Source organism: Polypterus senegalus, chromosome 17, assembly GCF_016835505.1.
Source record: "Polypterus senegalus isolate Bchr_013 chromosome 17, ASM1683550v1, whole genome shotgun sequence".
In the NCBI taxonomy this organism is placed as follows: Eukaryota; Metazoa; Chordata; class Cladistia; order Polypteriformes; family Polypteridae; genus Polypterus; species Polypterus senegalus.
The window spans coordinates 6,772,862-6,788,861 of record NC_053170.1 but is presented as its reverse complement, the minus strand read 5'-3'; the positions used below and the strand labels follow the sequence as shown (position 1 = coordinate 6,788,861).

Sequence of the window (16,000 nt, the reverse complement as noted above, 5' to 3'; positions counted from 1 at the left end):
ATATATACAGTATATATATATATATACAGTATATATATATATATATATACAGTATATATATATATACAGTATATATATATATATATATATATATATGTATATATATATATATATATATATATACACACACACACACACACACACACACATATATATATATACATGTGTGTGTGTGTGTGTATATATATATATGTGTGTGTGTGTGTGTGTGTGTGTATATATATATATATATACTATATATATATATATATATAATGTGTATATATGTATATATATACAGGGAGGAGCAACAGTATTTTTCATACAACCCAGAAGTGCATCCTAGTCACATGGACAAAGGGAATGACATGCTTCTGGGTTGAAGGAGTTTTCATCTGACCTGGAAGTGCTAGGAAGTCTCATGGACAGGGGTTCAGAAGCACTTCTGGGTCACAGACTATAAAGACCAGAAACCCGTGCGGAACCCGTCAGAACACGTGCCGACAGCGGGCGAGTTCATTGGCTCCCGGCCGGACGGTATGGCAAACCAGGAAGTAAGCCAAACCCCGGCCGAATTAACTAATTATTTTGACGTGCGGGAACTCGAAAAATTAATCGAGCCCGTGCGGAGTATTTTGCAGACTTTAGAGGCGATTAAGAAGATCGTTGGAGATCTGGGAGCGGCGGCCGAAGCGCCTTTAAGAAGAGTACGTGAGTACCTGCGGCGATTGGACCGATCGTTACCGCAGGCGATCTCTGATACATAGCGAAATGAGAGAAGTCACGAATCAACCGGAATGTTCAAGTAAATTATGGAAAAAAAAAACCCGATCTAAATCCGTTAAGTAGTTCTCGTTTAAAGCGGACAGACTTACAGACATTGGATTTTATATATTCCCAGTAACGGCTCACTACACGATAACGTGCAGTGAATACACTTGACTTGAACATTCCTAGTTCTCCACCTCTTTCTCTGTACGTTTGCCATTCGTGTGCTCAGAGGTTGATGCGCTTTCTCCTTCCTGAGCAGCTCTTCTTTTCTCCACCCTAGCGGCCCGCTGCCTGCTTCTCTTCTTTCGTCCGAATCTTTTCGCGTTAAATCTGATGAAGTTAGTTTTTGTGTATGTTTTCTTTAATTTTTCACTTAAGCTGGCACTTAAGTCTTCAGTCTGCCTCAAGAATGATTAGCGAAGGTGGTAGAGAAAGAGAACGGCGCCCATACGCATGCGCTGCTGCCGCGCACAGCCGAGAGTTGATTCTACAATAACATCAAATAAAAATCATCAACCCGAAAGTTGATAGTAGACGTCACGTAATATATGTGTACCAAATTTCAAGTCAATAGGTAAAACGTTTTGCGAGCTACAGATGATTTAAAACCCTGGACAGACAAACGAACAGCCATGGTAGCGTATTATATTGGAAGATATATTAGTAAACCTTCAAAATAATGTGCGGTTAACGTCTCAAAAGCATTCTCAGCATTTCAAGAGCTTAGTAGAGCCAGGTAACTATAATAATCTTCACCAAGCAGCTCTGAAAATGTCTGCTTTGTTTGGGTCTCCATACCTCTGTGAGTCTGACATGAATAAGTCAAAGTTCAGAACAAGACTGACAGACGAACATTGAAATGACTCCATAAGAGTGAACCTCAGTGGCTCCACTCCACCACACGCCTCAGTGCCAGTCATCTGACTAACTAAACAACACATCACACATGCGACTGGATCTGTGAATAAAGTGACACAGTGACATGTGACAAAAATGACAAATGAATACGTCATATCTGTGTATTTGGAATTGCATTGTTTCATTTTGACAGCCTTCGTGTTTTAATTCAATAGTGTGAGATTCACTAGAAAAATGAATACAGACGTACAAAATGCACTTGCAGGTGACCTCAATATTTTTTGTGATGTTTTAATGCAAAATGCGAGTTGTGGACACCAACATCTCGTAAATGTTCAGGCAAAACAAGCGTATTCAGTCTGTTTGGGTTGCAATAAGCTATGAGAAGAAATGATTGGTTAATAAACATCAGGAGCTCTCAGGGCAAAAAAGTTTGGAGACCCCTGAGTTAGACAATGTAGACCAGCGGTTCTCAAACTGTGGGGTGGGACCCCCTATGGGGGCACAAAGATGTGAAAAAAAGAAAACAAGAATCAAAAATGTGAAAAATGCATCTATTGAAACCAAAATAAATTAACTTAAACTACATTCTGATACTAGAAAAAGAAAATAGAGTTAGATAAATGTCGATAAAAGTTAAGTAGGTATAATAAAATATCCATTCATCCATTATCCAACCTGTTATATCCTAACTACAGGGTCACGGGGGTCAGCTGGAGCCAATCGTAGCCAACACAGGGCACAAGGCAGGAAACAAACCCCCGGGAAGGATGCCAACCCACCACAAATAATAAAATATGCATCTATGATATATCATTAATTAAAAAAGAACAAATTGGTATTAGTGGGCTTCTTTCAAAAAAAACGTTAGGGGGTGCAATTAAAACTGTTATGAAAACTCGAGTCGCAAATACTTAAAGGTTGAGAAACGCTGATGTAGACCTTCAGCAGCACCAAGATGGAGTCTGACCCTGTTGAAGCTTTCAGACCTGCAGCTGTACCTACATGGAGTTTCATTCTGTTCGGCCCTACACACGTTCCTATGAGCCTGAACTGACACAATCAAATTACAAGTAGAGGGTTACCTCACAGTTCAGCTGGCTCAATCCAAATGAAATCTTGAGTAATGTCCTATGACACTGAATTGGTCTGATTTCACAGGCATATCGTGGTGGAGCAGGACTATGCTAGATCTCGCAGACCTGTGGTGGCATTGCCAGGGAGTTTTATCCTAATAGATATCATACATACCCTAAGTTTCATTTTCATGAAATACCTTGTGTGACTGAATAAGACAAGAGACTTTTAGAAAGACTGACCATGTTAGGTCATAAAGTATCTATCTATCTATCTATCTATTATATAGCGCCTTTCACATATCTATCTATCTATCTATCTTTTAGTGCCTTCTATCTATCTATCTATCTATCTATCTATCTTTTAGTGCCATCTATCTATCTATCTTTTAGTGCCATCTATCTATCTATCTATCTATCTCTATCTATCTTTTAGTGCCATCTATCTATCTATCTATCTATCTCTATCTATCTATCTTTTAGTGCCATCTATCTATCTATCTATCTCTATCTATCTTTTAGTGCCTTCTATCTATCTATCTTTTAGTGCCATCTATCTATCTATCTTTTAGTGCCATCTATCTATCTATCTATCTCTATCTATCTTTTAGTGCCATCTATCTATCTATCTATCTCTATCTATCTATCTATCTTTTAGTGTCATCTATCTATCTATCTCTATCTATCTATCTATCTTTTAGTGCCTTCTATCTATCTATCTCTATTTATCTATCTTTTAGTGCCTTTAATCAATCTATCTATCTATCTATCTATGGCCTGCAGAACTCACACAAGCCTGCAACCACAACATGAGTGACACATTCCAAATTCAGACCAGTTAGACAATGTCGACCTTGTCTGAGAAGGTGCGCTTCAAGAGCTGGTGGGCAGCAGGAGTCCCACAGCTGCACATAGAGGGCGCCACCGAGCACACAGGTAGTGCACAGAAAGGCCAACGGTGGAGGATCTCTGGACACGTTTGACCTTGTGGACCGGGTGGGTGGAGCAGAAACATTTGAACCTCAACGGTCAAGTAGATTTTTTATTATTATTATTATTTTTTTTTTTTTATGTTATCTCTTTTAGATTTTAACGAAGCAATTCCAGAGACCAAACTTCTGGACAGCAGCCTGCAAAAGGCCCGCGCTCAGCTGTCAGTCAAGGCCAGGAGGCACCGGCCGTCACGGTCCAGGCTGAGGGACAGCATCAGTTCAACAGAGGGGGACGAGAGCCTGGAAAGAAAGGTGAGCCCTCCATGTCCGGGGAATGAGCGACAAAAGTGAGTCGAATGGAAAACCGGCTCATTTAAATCTTCTTCTTTTTTTTACACTTAATCACTTTTTATTTTTGTCTTTTTTTTTGTGGTGCTGCAGTATGCAGCGTTTGGCTCTTGTAGGTGAAATTTAAACTCGGTTTAAACTCGGCGAGCCTGTCTGCCCTGATTGGATCCACAACAAACATCCAGTGTGGTCCCTAGGGGGTGCTGCAGTTCCCCAAACTCTACACAGCAGAGGCTCGGACACTAAACACAAAGGCTTTTAGTTGTGGGAAACCCTTCCCTCAGCAAGTGCTTCCCACGCCACAACCACAAACACAATCCCAATACGCTGCCGCTGTGCAAGTCTGTCGTCTTATCTCTCTCAACCTCTCCTCTGCTCCTCCAGCAAGCTTCATCCTCCTTCTCCTCCTCCCGACTCTGCCTCCCAGAGTTTTGTCAGGCAGCTCCTTTTATGCAACACCCAGAAGAATTTCCAGCATCTTGTAGGTGGGGCTCAGAAGCACTTCCTGGCAAGGCGGGAGCCCAACAACGTAGGGCTTCCCTGTCCCCACAACACCCTCGGGGGGGGGGAAGTCAATAAACTCCATTTCCCAAGGTGCCCTGAGAGAATCCGTGGAAGTGCTGCCATCTAGAGTCTCGGGGCAGACAAAGCCCAGTGAAAGCCGTGTTTTCCCAGGCTGTGGGCATCCCGGCCAGGTAAGGCTCCTGGGCCGTCCCTCACAACAGACACACACGTGCACAGTCCTTTTGTGTTCCTATAAAGACATACAGGACATGCATATTCACCTGCATGGACACACATATAGAATACACTAAAAGGTATGTGCTGCCCTGTTACACACCCACACATACCTGACACACACATACAGTTTCATGTGCCCACACTGTATGCCTACACATTAGCAGACACACTGTATGTACAGGCGGCACGGTGGCGCAGTGGGTAGTGCTGCTGCCTCGTAGTTAGGAGACCTTGGTTCGCTTCCTGGGTCCTCTCTGTGTGCAGGTTGCATGTTCTCCCCGTGTCTGCGTGGGTTTCCTCCCACAGTCCAAAGACATGCAGGTTAGGTGCATTGGCGGTCCTAAATTGTGCTTGGTGTGTGTGTGTGCCCTGCAATGGGTTGGTGCCCCGCCCAGGGTTTGTTCCTGCCTTGTGCCCTGTGTTGGCTGGGATTGGCTCCAGCAGACCCCTGTGACCCTGTGTTCGGGTATAGCAGGTTGGAAGATGACTGACTGACTGTATGTACAAAGTAAAAGCACGTACTGTACGTATGCCCACAGAAGCACACCCGTATTCTTATGCTACATTTACATGTATTGATTTAACCAACACTTTCATTCAAAATGACTTACAAAGGAGGTCAACATAATCGAGTCCACATCAGTTAGGTGTCATGTTACATGATGAAGCCTCTTTCAGCTGTCCAGAGGTTACACGTCCACTTGTCCTTTAAATGAGTGTGGTGTGAGATTTCTACCGCATTTCAATGTATTGTGATTTCTCATGGCGCTGGAGAATGGAGACACATAGCATGTTGGTGAGTCACACAAGGAAAAATGTCACAGTACTCGGCACACAGCAACGCGACTACTGCTGCTACATGTGGGGCTCTTCACCTACTCACACAGATACACAGTATAGCCACGGGGAGTACATGCCGTAGACAGTCCTGTGCATATATCATATACACTGAAATACAGTACAGTGTCACTGGGGACTCCAAACCAGCTTTTCTGTTTTTTTTTAGAAAGGCAATAACCTTTAATTGTTTTTTTAGCATACAATATACAGCAAAGTACACATACACATGGTTACAAAACAAATACCCTCCTTAAAAAGTGTGTGTCCATTGTTTTCATGTATGTGTGTGTCCGCCCAGTTGCTATGTCTCTTCCATTCCAACAGATGGCACATCACAAACATACAGTATGTTGGAATAAAATGTGTTGCATTTTTCATTCCAACAGATGGTGCATCACCCACACACTTTATGAATCCCTTATGCTTCTATGAATCCCTTACCAAATGGAATAAAATTGTGATGCATGGTGCATTCCAACAGATGGTGCATCACAAATATGTGTAGGAGATATATAGTGTGTATATGCACATAAAGAGGATTCAGAAAGTATCCGTACTCTTCACTTTTTCACATTTTGTTATGTTGCAGCTGTGTGCTAAATCATTTCAATTCATTTTTACCCCCTCATCAAATAACACACAATACCACTGAATAAAAAACAGGATTTTAGGCATTTTTTGCGAAAATTCTTAAAAATAAAAAATATCCCATTAGTACAGTACACATACACATGATTCCAAAACAAATACCCTCCTTAAAAAGGTGTGTCCATTGTGTTCATGTATGTGTGTGTCCGCCCTGTTGCTACGTCTCTGCCATTCCAACAGACGGCACATCGCAAACATTTGTAGGAATAAAATGTATTGCACTTATCATTCCAACAGATGGAGCACCACGCAAGCATTAATAGATGGTGCATCACAAATATTTGTAGTAGATATATAGTGTGTATATGCACATAAAAAGGATTCAGAAAGTATCCGTACCCTTCACTTTTTTACATTTTGTTATGTTGCAGCCGTGTGCTGAATCATTTAAATTTATTTTTCCCCTTCTCAAATAACACACAATACCACTGAATAACAACGCAAAAGACAGGATTTTTGGCATTTTTTGCAAAAATTTTAAAAAATAAAAACTGAAAATATCCCATTGGTACAGTATACATACACATGATTCCAAAACAAACACCCACCTTAAAAAAAGGTGTCTGTGTGTCCAACCAGTTACTACGTCTCTGTCATTCCAACAGATGGCACATCACACATTAACACTGCTTTTATGATTCCCTTACCAAATGGAATAAAACTGTGACACATGATGCATTCCAACAGATGGTGCATCACAAATATTTGTAGTAGATATATGCTGTATATATGCACATAAAGAGAATTCAGAAAGTATCCGTACCCTTCACTTTTTCATATTTTGTTACGTTTCAGTTGTGAGCTAAATCATTTCAATTCATTTTTTACCCCCTCGTCAAATAACACACAATACCACTGAATAAAAGACAGGATTTTAGGCATTTTTTGCGAAAATTCTTAAAAATAAAAAATATCCCATTAGTACAGTATACATACACATGATTCCAAAACAAATACCCTCCTTAAAAAGGGTGTGTCCATTGTGTTCATGTATGTGTGTGTCCGCCCTGTTGCTACGTCTCTGCCATTCCAACAGATGGCACATCACAAACATTTTTAGGAATAAAAGGTATTGCACTTATCATTCCAACAGATGGCACACCACGCAAATATTAATACTGTTTTTTTTTTGTTTTTTTTTTTATCCCTTACCAAATGGGATGAAACCATGACACATGATGCATTCCAACAGATGGTGCATCACAAATATTTGTAGTAGATATATGCTGTATATATGAGGATTCAGAAAGTATCCGTACCCTTCACTTTTTCATATTTTGTTACGTTTCATTTGTGAGCTAAATCATTTCAATTCATCTTTCCCCTCATCAAATAACACACAATACCAATGAATAACAAGGCAAAAGACAGGATATTAGGCATTTTTGGAAAAAAATCTTAAAAAATAAAAATTGAAAATTATCCCATTGATGCAAATATTCATACCCAGTTCTATAGAGAAGCACACACCTGGCTACAGAATGTCCTGAAGGTGACCAAACACCCAGCCATGAGGTCAAAGGAACTGCTTGCAGCACTGAAGGTCCCCAAGAGCTCAGTGGTCTCCATTATTCTTAAATGGAAGATGTTTGGAACAACCGTGACCTTTCCTAGAGCAGGCCCACCAGTCAAACTGAGCAGCGATGGAAGGTGACCGAGAAGAGAACCTCTGCAGAGATGGGAGAAAACTTCTTGAAGGTCAACCAGCACTGTAAATCTCCACCAATCTGAGCTTTATGACAGAGTGGCCAAACAGAAGCCTGTCCTCAGTCCTTCACACAGAAACCTGCTTGGTGTCTGCAAAAAAGGCACCCAATAGACTCTCTGACCATGAAAACCAGGATTTGCTGGTCTGGTGAAACTCAGATTAGTGGCATTCCTGAAGGAAACCAGACACCTGGGTCATGCCATGGTCTTTTCATACATTTTTGGTTTTCATGGTGCCAGAGTGTAGCAACATGTTGTGTGTTGGTCAGACAAGTAAGGCAGTGTGTTACACACTTAGCGGCCACTTTATTAGGTACGCCTGTTCAACTGCTTGTTAACACAAATCTCTAATCGGCCAATCACAGGGCAGCACATCAGTGCATGTCAACCTATTCAAGATGATCTGCTGAAGTTCAAACCGAGCATCAGAGTGGAGAGGAAGAAAGGGGGTTGAAGTGACTTTGAATGTGGCATGGTGGTTGGTGCCAGGTGGGCTGATCTGACTGATCTACTCGAATTTTCACACACAAACCATCTCTAGGGTTTACAGAGAGTGGTCTGAAAAAAGGGAGAATATCCAGTGAGTGGAAATGCCTTGTGGATGCCAGAGGTCAGAGGTCAATGGTCAGACTAGTGCAAGTTGATAGAAAGGCAACAGAAACTCTCTTGTTTTGTATTGTTTTCCTGCATTGCATTAAAAGTTGCATAATTAGATCTGGACCACCCTATACATTTAGTGATATGGGGGGGGGACCCTTGTCACAATCCTCCCATCCCACAGTGAATGCCACAAGGCATGTGCCCGCTATAAAAAAAAACCCTAACGGATGAGCACAGGGAGATCAAAAAAAGCACCCGCCTCATCTTTGACCCCGCCCCCATCTTTCTCTCTCTTTTTTGCAGTCCTTGGATGGCTATGGAAGCCCCCTGCACGGTATGCGCTCCCCTTTTCACTCGGCCCTGCGTGGCTCGTCTCCATCTCCGGATTCCACCCTGTCGTCTTCACCCGTCCTGAGGGGCACGGCCTTCTCCTTTGACACGTCAGCTGTACGACGCACCTTGGAGGAAGGAGAGACCTCCCCCGCCACGGCCCGCGGTCGCTACCAGCCTCTCACCAACGCCTCGTCCCAAGAGGCCTTGGGGTCCACGCCCACCAGCTCGCCGTCCAAGTCCTGCCCAAGCTCCGACAGCTCTCCTGTGTACATCCGACGAGAACGCCGGACAGAAAGTGAAGGTACGCTGTGCCACGTGTGAGTGACGGGAGGGTGGCAGACTGGTGGGTTTCATGGTTTTTAAATAATAAATAATACATTTTATTTATATAGCGCCTTTCTCATGCACAAGGCACTTGCAGAATATAAGAAAGAACGACAGGGTATACAGTATATAGCATTGTACTTAGCAAATAAATAAATAAAGAAGATTAGATAGATAGATAGATTTAGGGATAAGATGACTGAGATGGGAGTAGATTCACACCTTGTGGCATAGATTGTGGACTATCTTACAGACAGACCTCAATATGTGCGTCTTGGGAACTGCAGGTCTGACATCGTGTGCAGCAATACAGGGGTGCCGCAGGGGACTGGACTTTTTCCGGTCCTGTTCAATCTACATACATCAGACTTCCAATATGACTCGGAGTCCTGCCACATGCAAATGTTCGCTGATGACACTGCTATTGTGGGCTGCATCAGGAGTGGGCAGGAGGAGGAGTACAGAAAGTTTATCAAAGACTTTGTTAAATGGTGCGACTCAAACCACTTACACCTTAACACCAGCAAGACCAAGGAGCTGGTGGTGGATTTTAGGAGGCCCAGGCCCCTCATGGACCCTGTGATCATCAGAGGTGACTGTGCAGAGGGTGCAGACCTTTAAATATCTGGGAGTGCAGCTGGATGATAAATTGGACTGGACTGCCAATACTGATGTTCTGTGTGTAAGAAAGGTCAGAGCTGACTATACTTTCTGAGAAGGTTGGCATCCTTCAACATCTGCAGTAAGATGCTGCAGATGTTCTACCAGACGGTTGTGGCGAGTGCCCTCTTCTACGCGGTGGTGTGCTGGGGTGGCAGCATAAATGTCAGTAAATTCAGAGAAAGACTAACAGACAACACAATTGATGGTGTGGCGCACACACACACAGGTTACATGAGCATCTTGACATGCAGGTAAACTGAGAGAAGGGTAATAAAGTCAAACGGAGCTAAAAACCATCCTGAACAGATGAGATTTAAAAGAATTCATGGAGTCAGCTGACCTGATTAATTTTGGGATGTCATTCCAGAGTCTGGGCACGCGCTATACAGCTGAAGGACCTGCTGTCACCCATGGAGTGTAGATTAGTGGGGGGCACAACAAGATTGCCAGAATCAGAGGACCTTAGTGGGCGGGCAGGCACATAGTGATGGAGAAGGTCACTGATGTAGTTTGGGGCGAGGTTGTTTAAGGCTTTGTCGGTTGTTAGTAGAATTTGATATTCAGTCCTGTAAGACACAGGGAGCCAGTGAAGATGGAGCAGGATGGGTGTGATGTGCTCGCTGCTGCTGGTCCGTGTCAGGATTCTTACAGCCGAGTTTTTAATAAGCTGGAGCCGTGATATAAGATTAGAAGGGGCGCCTGCCAGCAGCGAGTTACAATAATCGATGTGGGATGTGATAAAAGCAGGGACAAGTGAAACGGAGAGGAAGGAGCGAACACGGGATACGTGACGGAGGTGAAAGTAAGAAAGTTTCTTAATGTGGTTTATGAGGGCGGAATACGAAAGGGAGGAATCACAAAATGACACCGAGATTCTTTGCAGTAAAGGCAGGTCTGATGAGATCACCGCCAAGATGGACGGGGAAGGAGCTCATTTTATTAAGTAGTGCTTTAGTGCCAACTTGCAGGAGTTCTGTTTTGTCGCAATTTTAATTTTAAAGAGTTCTGCTCCATTCCAGGTTTTAATTTCACTGAGGCAGGTTGTGAGCTGAGAAAGCTCTGATGAAGTTCCACTTTGAACATTCAAGTAGAGTTGAGTATCATCTGCATACAAAATGATAGCCCAGTCCATAGCTACGACTAATATGGCCGAGGGGAAGCATATAAATACAGAAGAGAAGAGGGCCGAGCACAGAGCCCTGAGGAGCTCCTTGTGTGACTGGTGCCGAGCTCGATCTGCTGTTGCCAAGACTAACAAACTCTGGTTTGCCTCCCATTTCCCCAAAGACAGGCAGGTGAGGTTAAATGGTGATTCTAAACCGGCCCCCCATTGGTTTAGGGGGCTTGGTTTACCTGAAATGGACTTGCATCCCCCATCCGTCCAGCCAAGCTGCAGATTTGTTCTGTGTATTGTATTGTATTGTATTGAACCCCTTCTTTTGACACCCACTGCACGCCCAACCTACATGGAAAGGGGTCTCTCTTTGAACTGCCTTTCCCCAGGTTTCTTCCATTTTTCCCTACAAGGTTTTTTTTTTTCTTAGAGAGTCAAGGCTGGTCTGTCAAGAGGCAGGGCCTGTTAAAGCCCATTGCGGCACTTCCTGTGCGATTTTGGGCTACTATACAAAAATAAACTATATTGTATTGTATTGTATTTGAGAATGTTATGTGAATGGCAAGTGCAGGGGCTGGCAGGGGAGGCATCGTCCTCTTCTTTTGGCTCCGTGCTCCAAAATAAGTTGCCTGTTTCTCCTGGATGTACATCTCTTGACCGTCCACATTGTAAATTCAGGGTTTTCCCTTCACTTACCACTAGGTGGCAGCACTGCCGACTCCCAATCCTTTACCTGAAAGAGTGAAATGAAATGAAGAGAAGTGAAGAGACCAGTTAGGAGCTTTAAAGGCTGATGGCTTAGTCAGGCATTATTTGGTAAATCACACAGTAAGTGTCAACCGCAGTGTTAGGTGTGAGTAATGAAAGGCGCTGTAAACGTCACCTCATAAAGCACCACATAAAAAGACACAACAAAGACCAAAGGCTTAGTGAGGGGGGCTGCGGTTGTGCCCACAAATAGCGGTGCTATGAAGATGTTGTAAGTGCTGATTTGACAAATCTGATGAACGGCGTAGGGTTGGCTGTTTGGAGTAGAGACTGAAATGAAAGGCGCTATAAAGAGCTTCATTAAGGCTGTATGGAAGGAGCAAAACAGATTTTTTTTTTTTAATAAACTTATTTCTTATCCTGCGCATAATGAAAGTTTATTCTTCATTGTAAATTATCTCGTGACGGTACTCATGGGTGAATGCGGGATTCATAATGGCAGCGCCCACCACAAAAGAAGCTGTGAAAATGCTTTGTCAATCACTTTCTGATGAGGATTAATGTAAAGTAAACGCTAACGACTGATCAGTTTAAGTGACTTATGCGGCCACCTAGGGGGAGCTCCATTTTTTCAGCGAGGGGTGGCATTTATGTAACTCAAGTGGCGGATCCTTCCAGAACTTTCCATTTGTGTCCACTCTATGAACACCAAGGGGTGCCATTTTGGTAACTCTGGAGAAGTGAAGGGAACCCCCCCTCCCCCACATTCCCTGACCGGACCCCGAAGTCTAATAATACTGAAAGCATTGAGGGGCACCATTATTTAACTCAAACATGCCCTCTGGACATAAAACTCACACCCAAAGTCCACACTGTGGGTATCGTAGGGTCCTGATTTGGTTACTCAGGGGGGAACATGTACTACAGACACTGAGGGGGAGACCCTGCCCTTCCTGTCCAATGAAAGTCTAATAGCACTGAAAGTGCGCTGTGGGTGCTGAGAGGTGCTGTTTATGGAAATATTTGGAGCTTGTACTCTGGACACCGAGGGGGAACCCCACTTACCCGCCAGAACTCTAAGTCTTAATAATACTGAAAGCATGCTAAAGACACTGAGGGGGCACCATTTATGTAACCCAAACAGCGTGCCCTCTGGACACAGAGGTGTGCCGTCTTGGTAACTCGGGGGCACGTACTCCAGACAAAGAGGAGGAACCTAATCCCCCCCCATCCGCCCAAACCCCCGTCCACTGGAAGTATAATAATACTGAAAGCACAATATGGACAGCGAGGGGTGCCATTTATATAACTCAAGGGGCACATACTTAAAAAACAGGCAGCTGAGGGGGGAACCTCACTTACCTGCCACACCTCATTTAATAATACTGAAAGCACACTAAAGACATGAAGGGGTGCCATTTATTTAACTCATGCAATACATACTTTCTCAACCCCACCCCATTCCACTGGGGGGCAATGTTTTGGTAACTCAGTGGGGCACATACTGTGGACACCAAGTGGGACCCTGCCCTCCACATCCACTGGAGGTGTAATCATACCAAAAGTGCACTAGGGGAACCATTTTGGTAACTCATGTGGGCACATACGCCGGGCAATGATGGTGAACCTGCCCTCCCTGTTCACTGGCAATCTAATTATACTGAAATCACACTATGGATGCTGAGGGGCACCATTTTGGTAACTCAGTGGGTCATGTACTCTGGACATCAAAGGGGACCCTGCTCTCCCCATCCACTGAAAGTGCAATAATACCAAAAGTGCACTATGGGCAGTGAGGGGCACTGTTTTGGTAACTCAGGGGGGCATGTACACCAGACACTGAGGGTGAACCTGCCCTCCCCATCTACTGGAAGTGTAATAATACTGAAAGCACAATATGAGCAGTGAGGGGCGCATACTCTGGAAACGGGCAACTGAGGGGTGAACTTCACTTACCCACCAAACCCTCTCTAATAACACTGAAAGTACGTTAGGGATGTTAAGGGGCGCCATTGATGTACCTCCAGTAATGCACACTCTGGTACTTTTCTCAACCCCCACCAGTCCTCACTATGGACACTGGTGGGCACTGTTTTGGTAACTCTGGGGGCCACGTGCTCAGGACACCAAGGGGGATCCTGCCCTCCCCATCCACTGAAAGTGTAATAATACCAAAAGTGCATTGGGGCACATACGCTGGGCACTGAGGGTGAACCTGCCCTCCCTGTTCACTGGCAATCTAATTATACTGAAAGCACACTATGGATGATGAGGGATGCCATTTTGGTATCTCAAGGGGTATGTGTTCCCCCTCCCACCCCCAACTAGTACTCAATGTGGGCTTTGGACCGATTGCATCATAAAGCACATTGTGCATTGAAAGGCGCTATAAAAGTGCTTTGTATACTAAAAGAACTGTAAACTGTTACCATGTGCCATGTGAAAGGCGCTATAAATTCTAATTTCTTTGTAAATCACTTTGGATTTGGGGCTCATCTTAAAATGTGTGATGTGACTGGTGGCCGGATCGTGAGGGAGAAATAGTTCGGGCACCAGCCAGGCCTACTTCATTTGGTCAGCAGACATTAAGCACCAAATATGAACAATCCTGAGCTGAATTTCCGAGCAAAATTCCAAAGAAATCTTAGCCAGCCTGGCAATTATGAAAGCGCAAGGTGACGATTGGCAGAGGTTGCCAGGATGAGTCGCCATCTTCTGGGAAGGGCTGCCCGTTTTTATTGAGCCCCAGCTGGAAGGGGTGGCGCCATCTCAGGGCTTGGCGTCTGCCTGGAGCCGCCCCTCGGGACTGCTGGGAGAAAAGAAGGCAGTGTTAGCGACAGCGCCCCCTCTCATCACAGGGTGGTACTGCTTACCTCAACAGAGCCAGGAAGGGGATCCTCATTCGCACAAACATTGATGGGGACTAAAAGAGGAGCAGACACACTGAAAGGGGGCTTTGTGACTGGGCTTAGCATGGGAGGGGTACAGGTTGCTCTGTAAAGCCCCGTTGGGTCGGACTCCTGATGAAAGGCGCCTTATAAAACAAATGCTCTGAATTATACAGATGTCGATGTTTCTGGAGAGGCTTTGTGAAGTGAATCCTAGCGTCGAGCAGCTCTCTCTGAACATTCGCTTAGTCAGCACTCATTGTCCACATGGCAGTCTTGTAAATCACCATTGCCTTAGAGGGCTACGTGAAAGGCCAAAGTGAAGCCATTAAAAATGATTTGTGCTTCCCAGAAGATGAATAGCCATGGCATTAAAGACGCAGCCCTGCCTAATGCATCTGCCTCCATCCTGCTCAGGGACCCTCAAAGCCGGCGTTTTGTGTTTTTCAGATGACAGCCGGGATACAAGCCCAGCAGAGCCAGGGAGTCCCACCGTTGTCTTGGATAAGAAGACCAAAAGAAGATTCCTGGACCTCGGGTGAGTGGCAGCGTGTTGGTCTTATAAGTTGTAATGTCACAACTGAGCCTGACCACCGAGAAACCAGAAATGATTGGGAAGAAGGAATTGGGATCATCTGGGAAGGGCAGCCCAGAACTCAATGGCTGTTCCGTCTTCAGAACTGGGACTGGTCTAATCAGGCCCTCAACCGACAAGAAATCCAGTATTCCTGCCTTATCTTGTCCTTCCTGAATGGAAGTTAACCCTGGGAATCTTTTATGTCTAATCCTGCTCCATGAGATTACTGACTATAACCAACTATAACCGGTGTCCCTTCATGGCGGGTGCTATTTCTCCCTAATCTCTTCCTGTGTTTTCTCTCCCTAGGGTCACCCTCCGCCGCTCTTATGGGAAAGGTCGGAAAGAAAAGTCGAATAGGCTGTCGGTCGGCAACAGGTAGGAGGGATCATAAGGTGTCAATGTCTTAACAATGCAAAGTAGTGTGTTGGGACCCCCGTGTTCTGATAGCAAAACGGAAACATATTGTTGTGGATGGCCAGGAATAGTGGAATAGCATGCACAGGGCATTATCTCCCCCCGCATCACTAGGTGCCAGCCAGCCATGAGTTGCTTTGGTGCAGAGCTTCATGGGAGCTGGAGTTCGGAACAACCCTGTTAGGTACTAGAGGTGCCACCAAGGGGTTGCTACACGGGCTGCAGAGCCCTAATTTGTTGGGCTTCTGGACTACACTGTTGGGACACCGAAAGTACTCCCGGGAATCTGAATAAAAGGAACTGACTGCCATTACTCCGAGACCCTCAGTCGGGAGAAGGTGGACGAAGAGACAGAGAGATAGAATTTGAGAGAAGCAAAAGGAGAAGAAGGAGAAAGGAGAAAGTGTTGCTTTTGCCTTGTGGTGCTTAATGTGTTGTGCTGCTAAGGGTCAGCGGTTGGAAAGTGTCCCCTTGTA

The 16,000-nt window shown here is 44.5% G+C and overlaps 1 protein-coding gene across 1 annotated transcript in view; it reads left to right on the top strand.

Moving 5' to 3' along the window:
- samd14 (sterile alpha motif domain containing 14) overlaps positions 1–16,000 on the top strand; it is an 86,909-nt gene that overhangs the window by 45,835 nt on the left and 25,074 nt on the right. The window contains exons 3-6 of the mRNA XM_039740282.1: positions 3,771–3,928; positions 8,804–9,134; positions 14,981–15,068; positions 15,417–15,485. Coding sequence (XP_039596216.1) covers positions 3,771–3,928; positions 8,804–9,134; positions 14,981–15,068; positions 15,417–15,485 — 646 coding nt within the window. The remainder of the gene's footprint in view (positions 1–3,770; positions 3,929–8,803; positions 9,135–14,980; positions 15,069–15,416; positions 15,486–16,000) is intronic.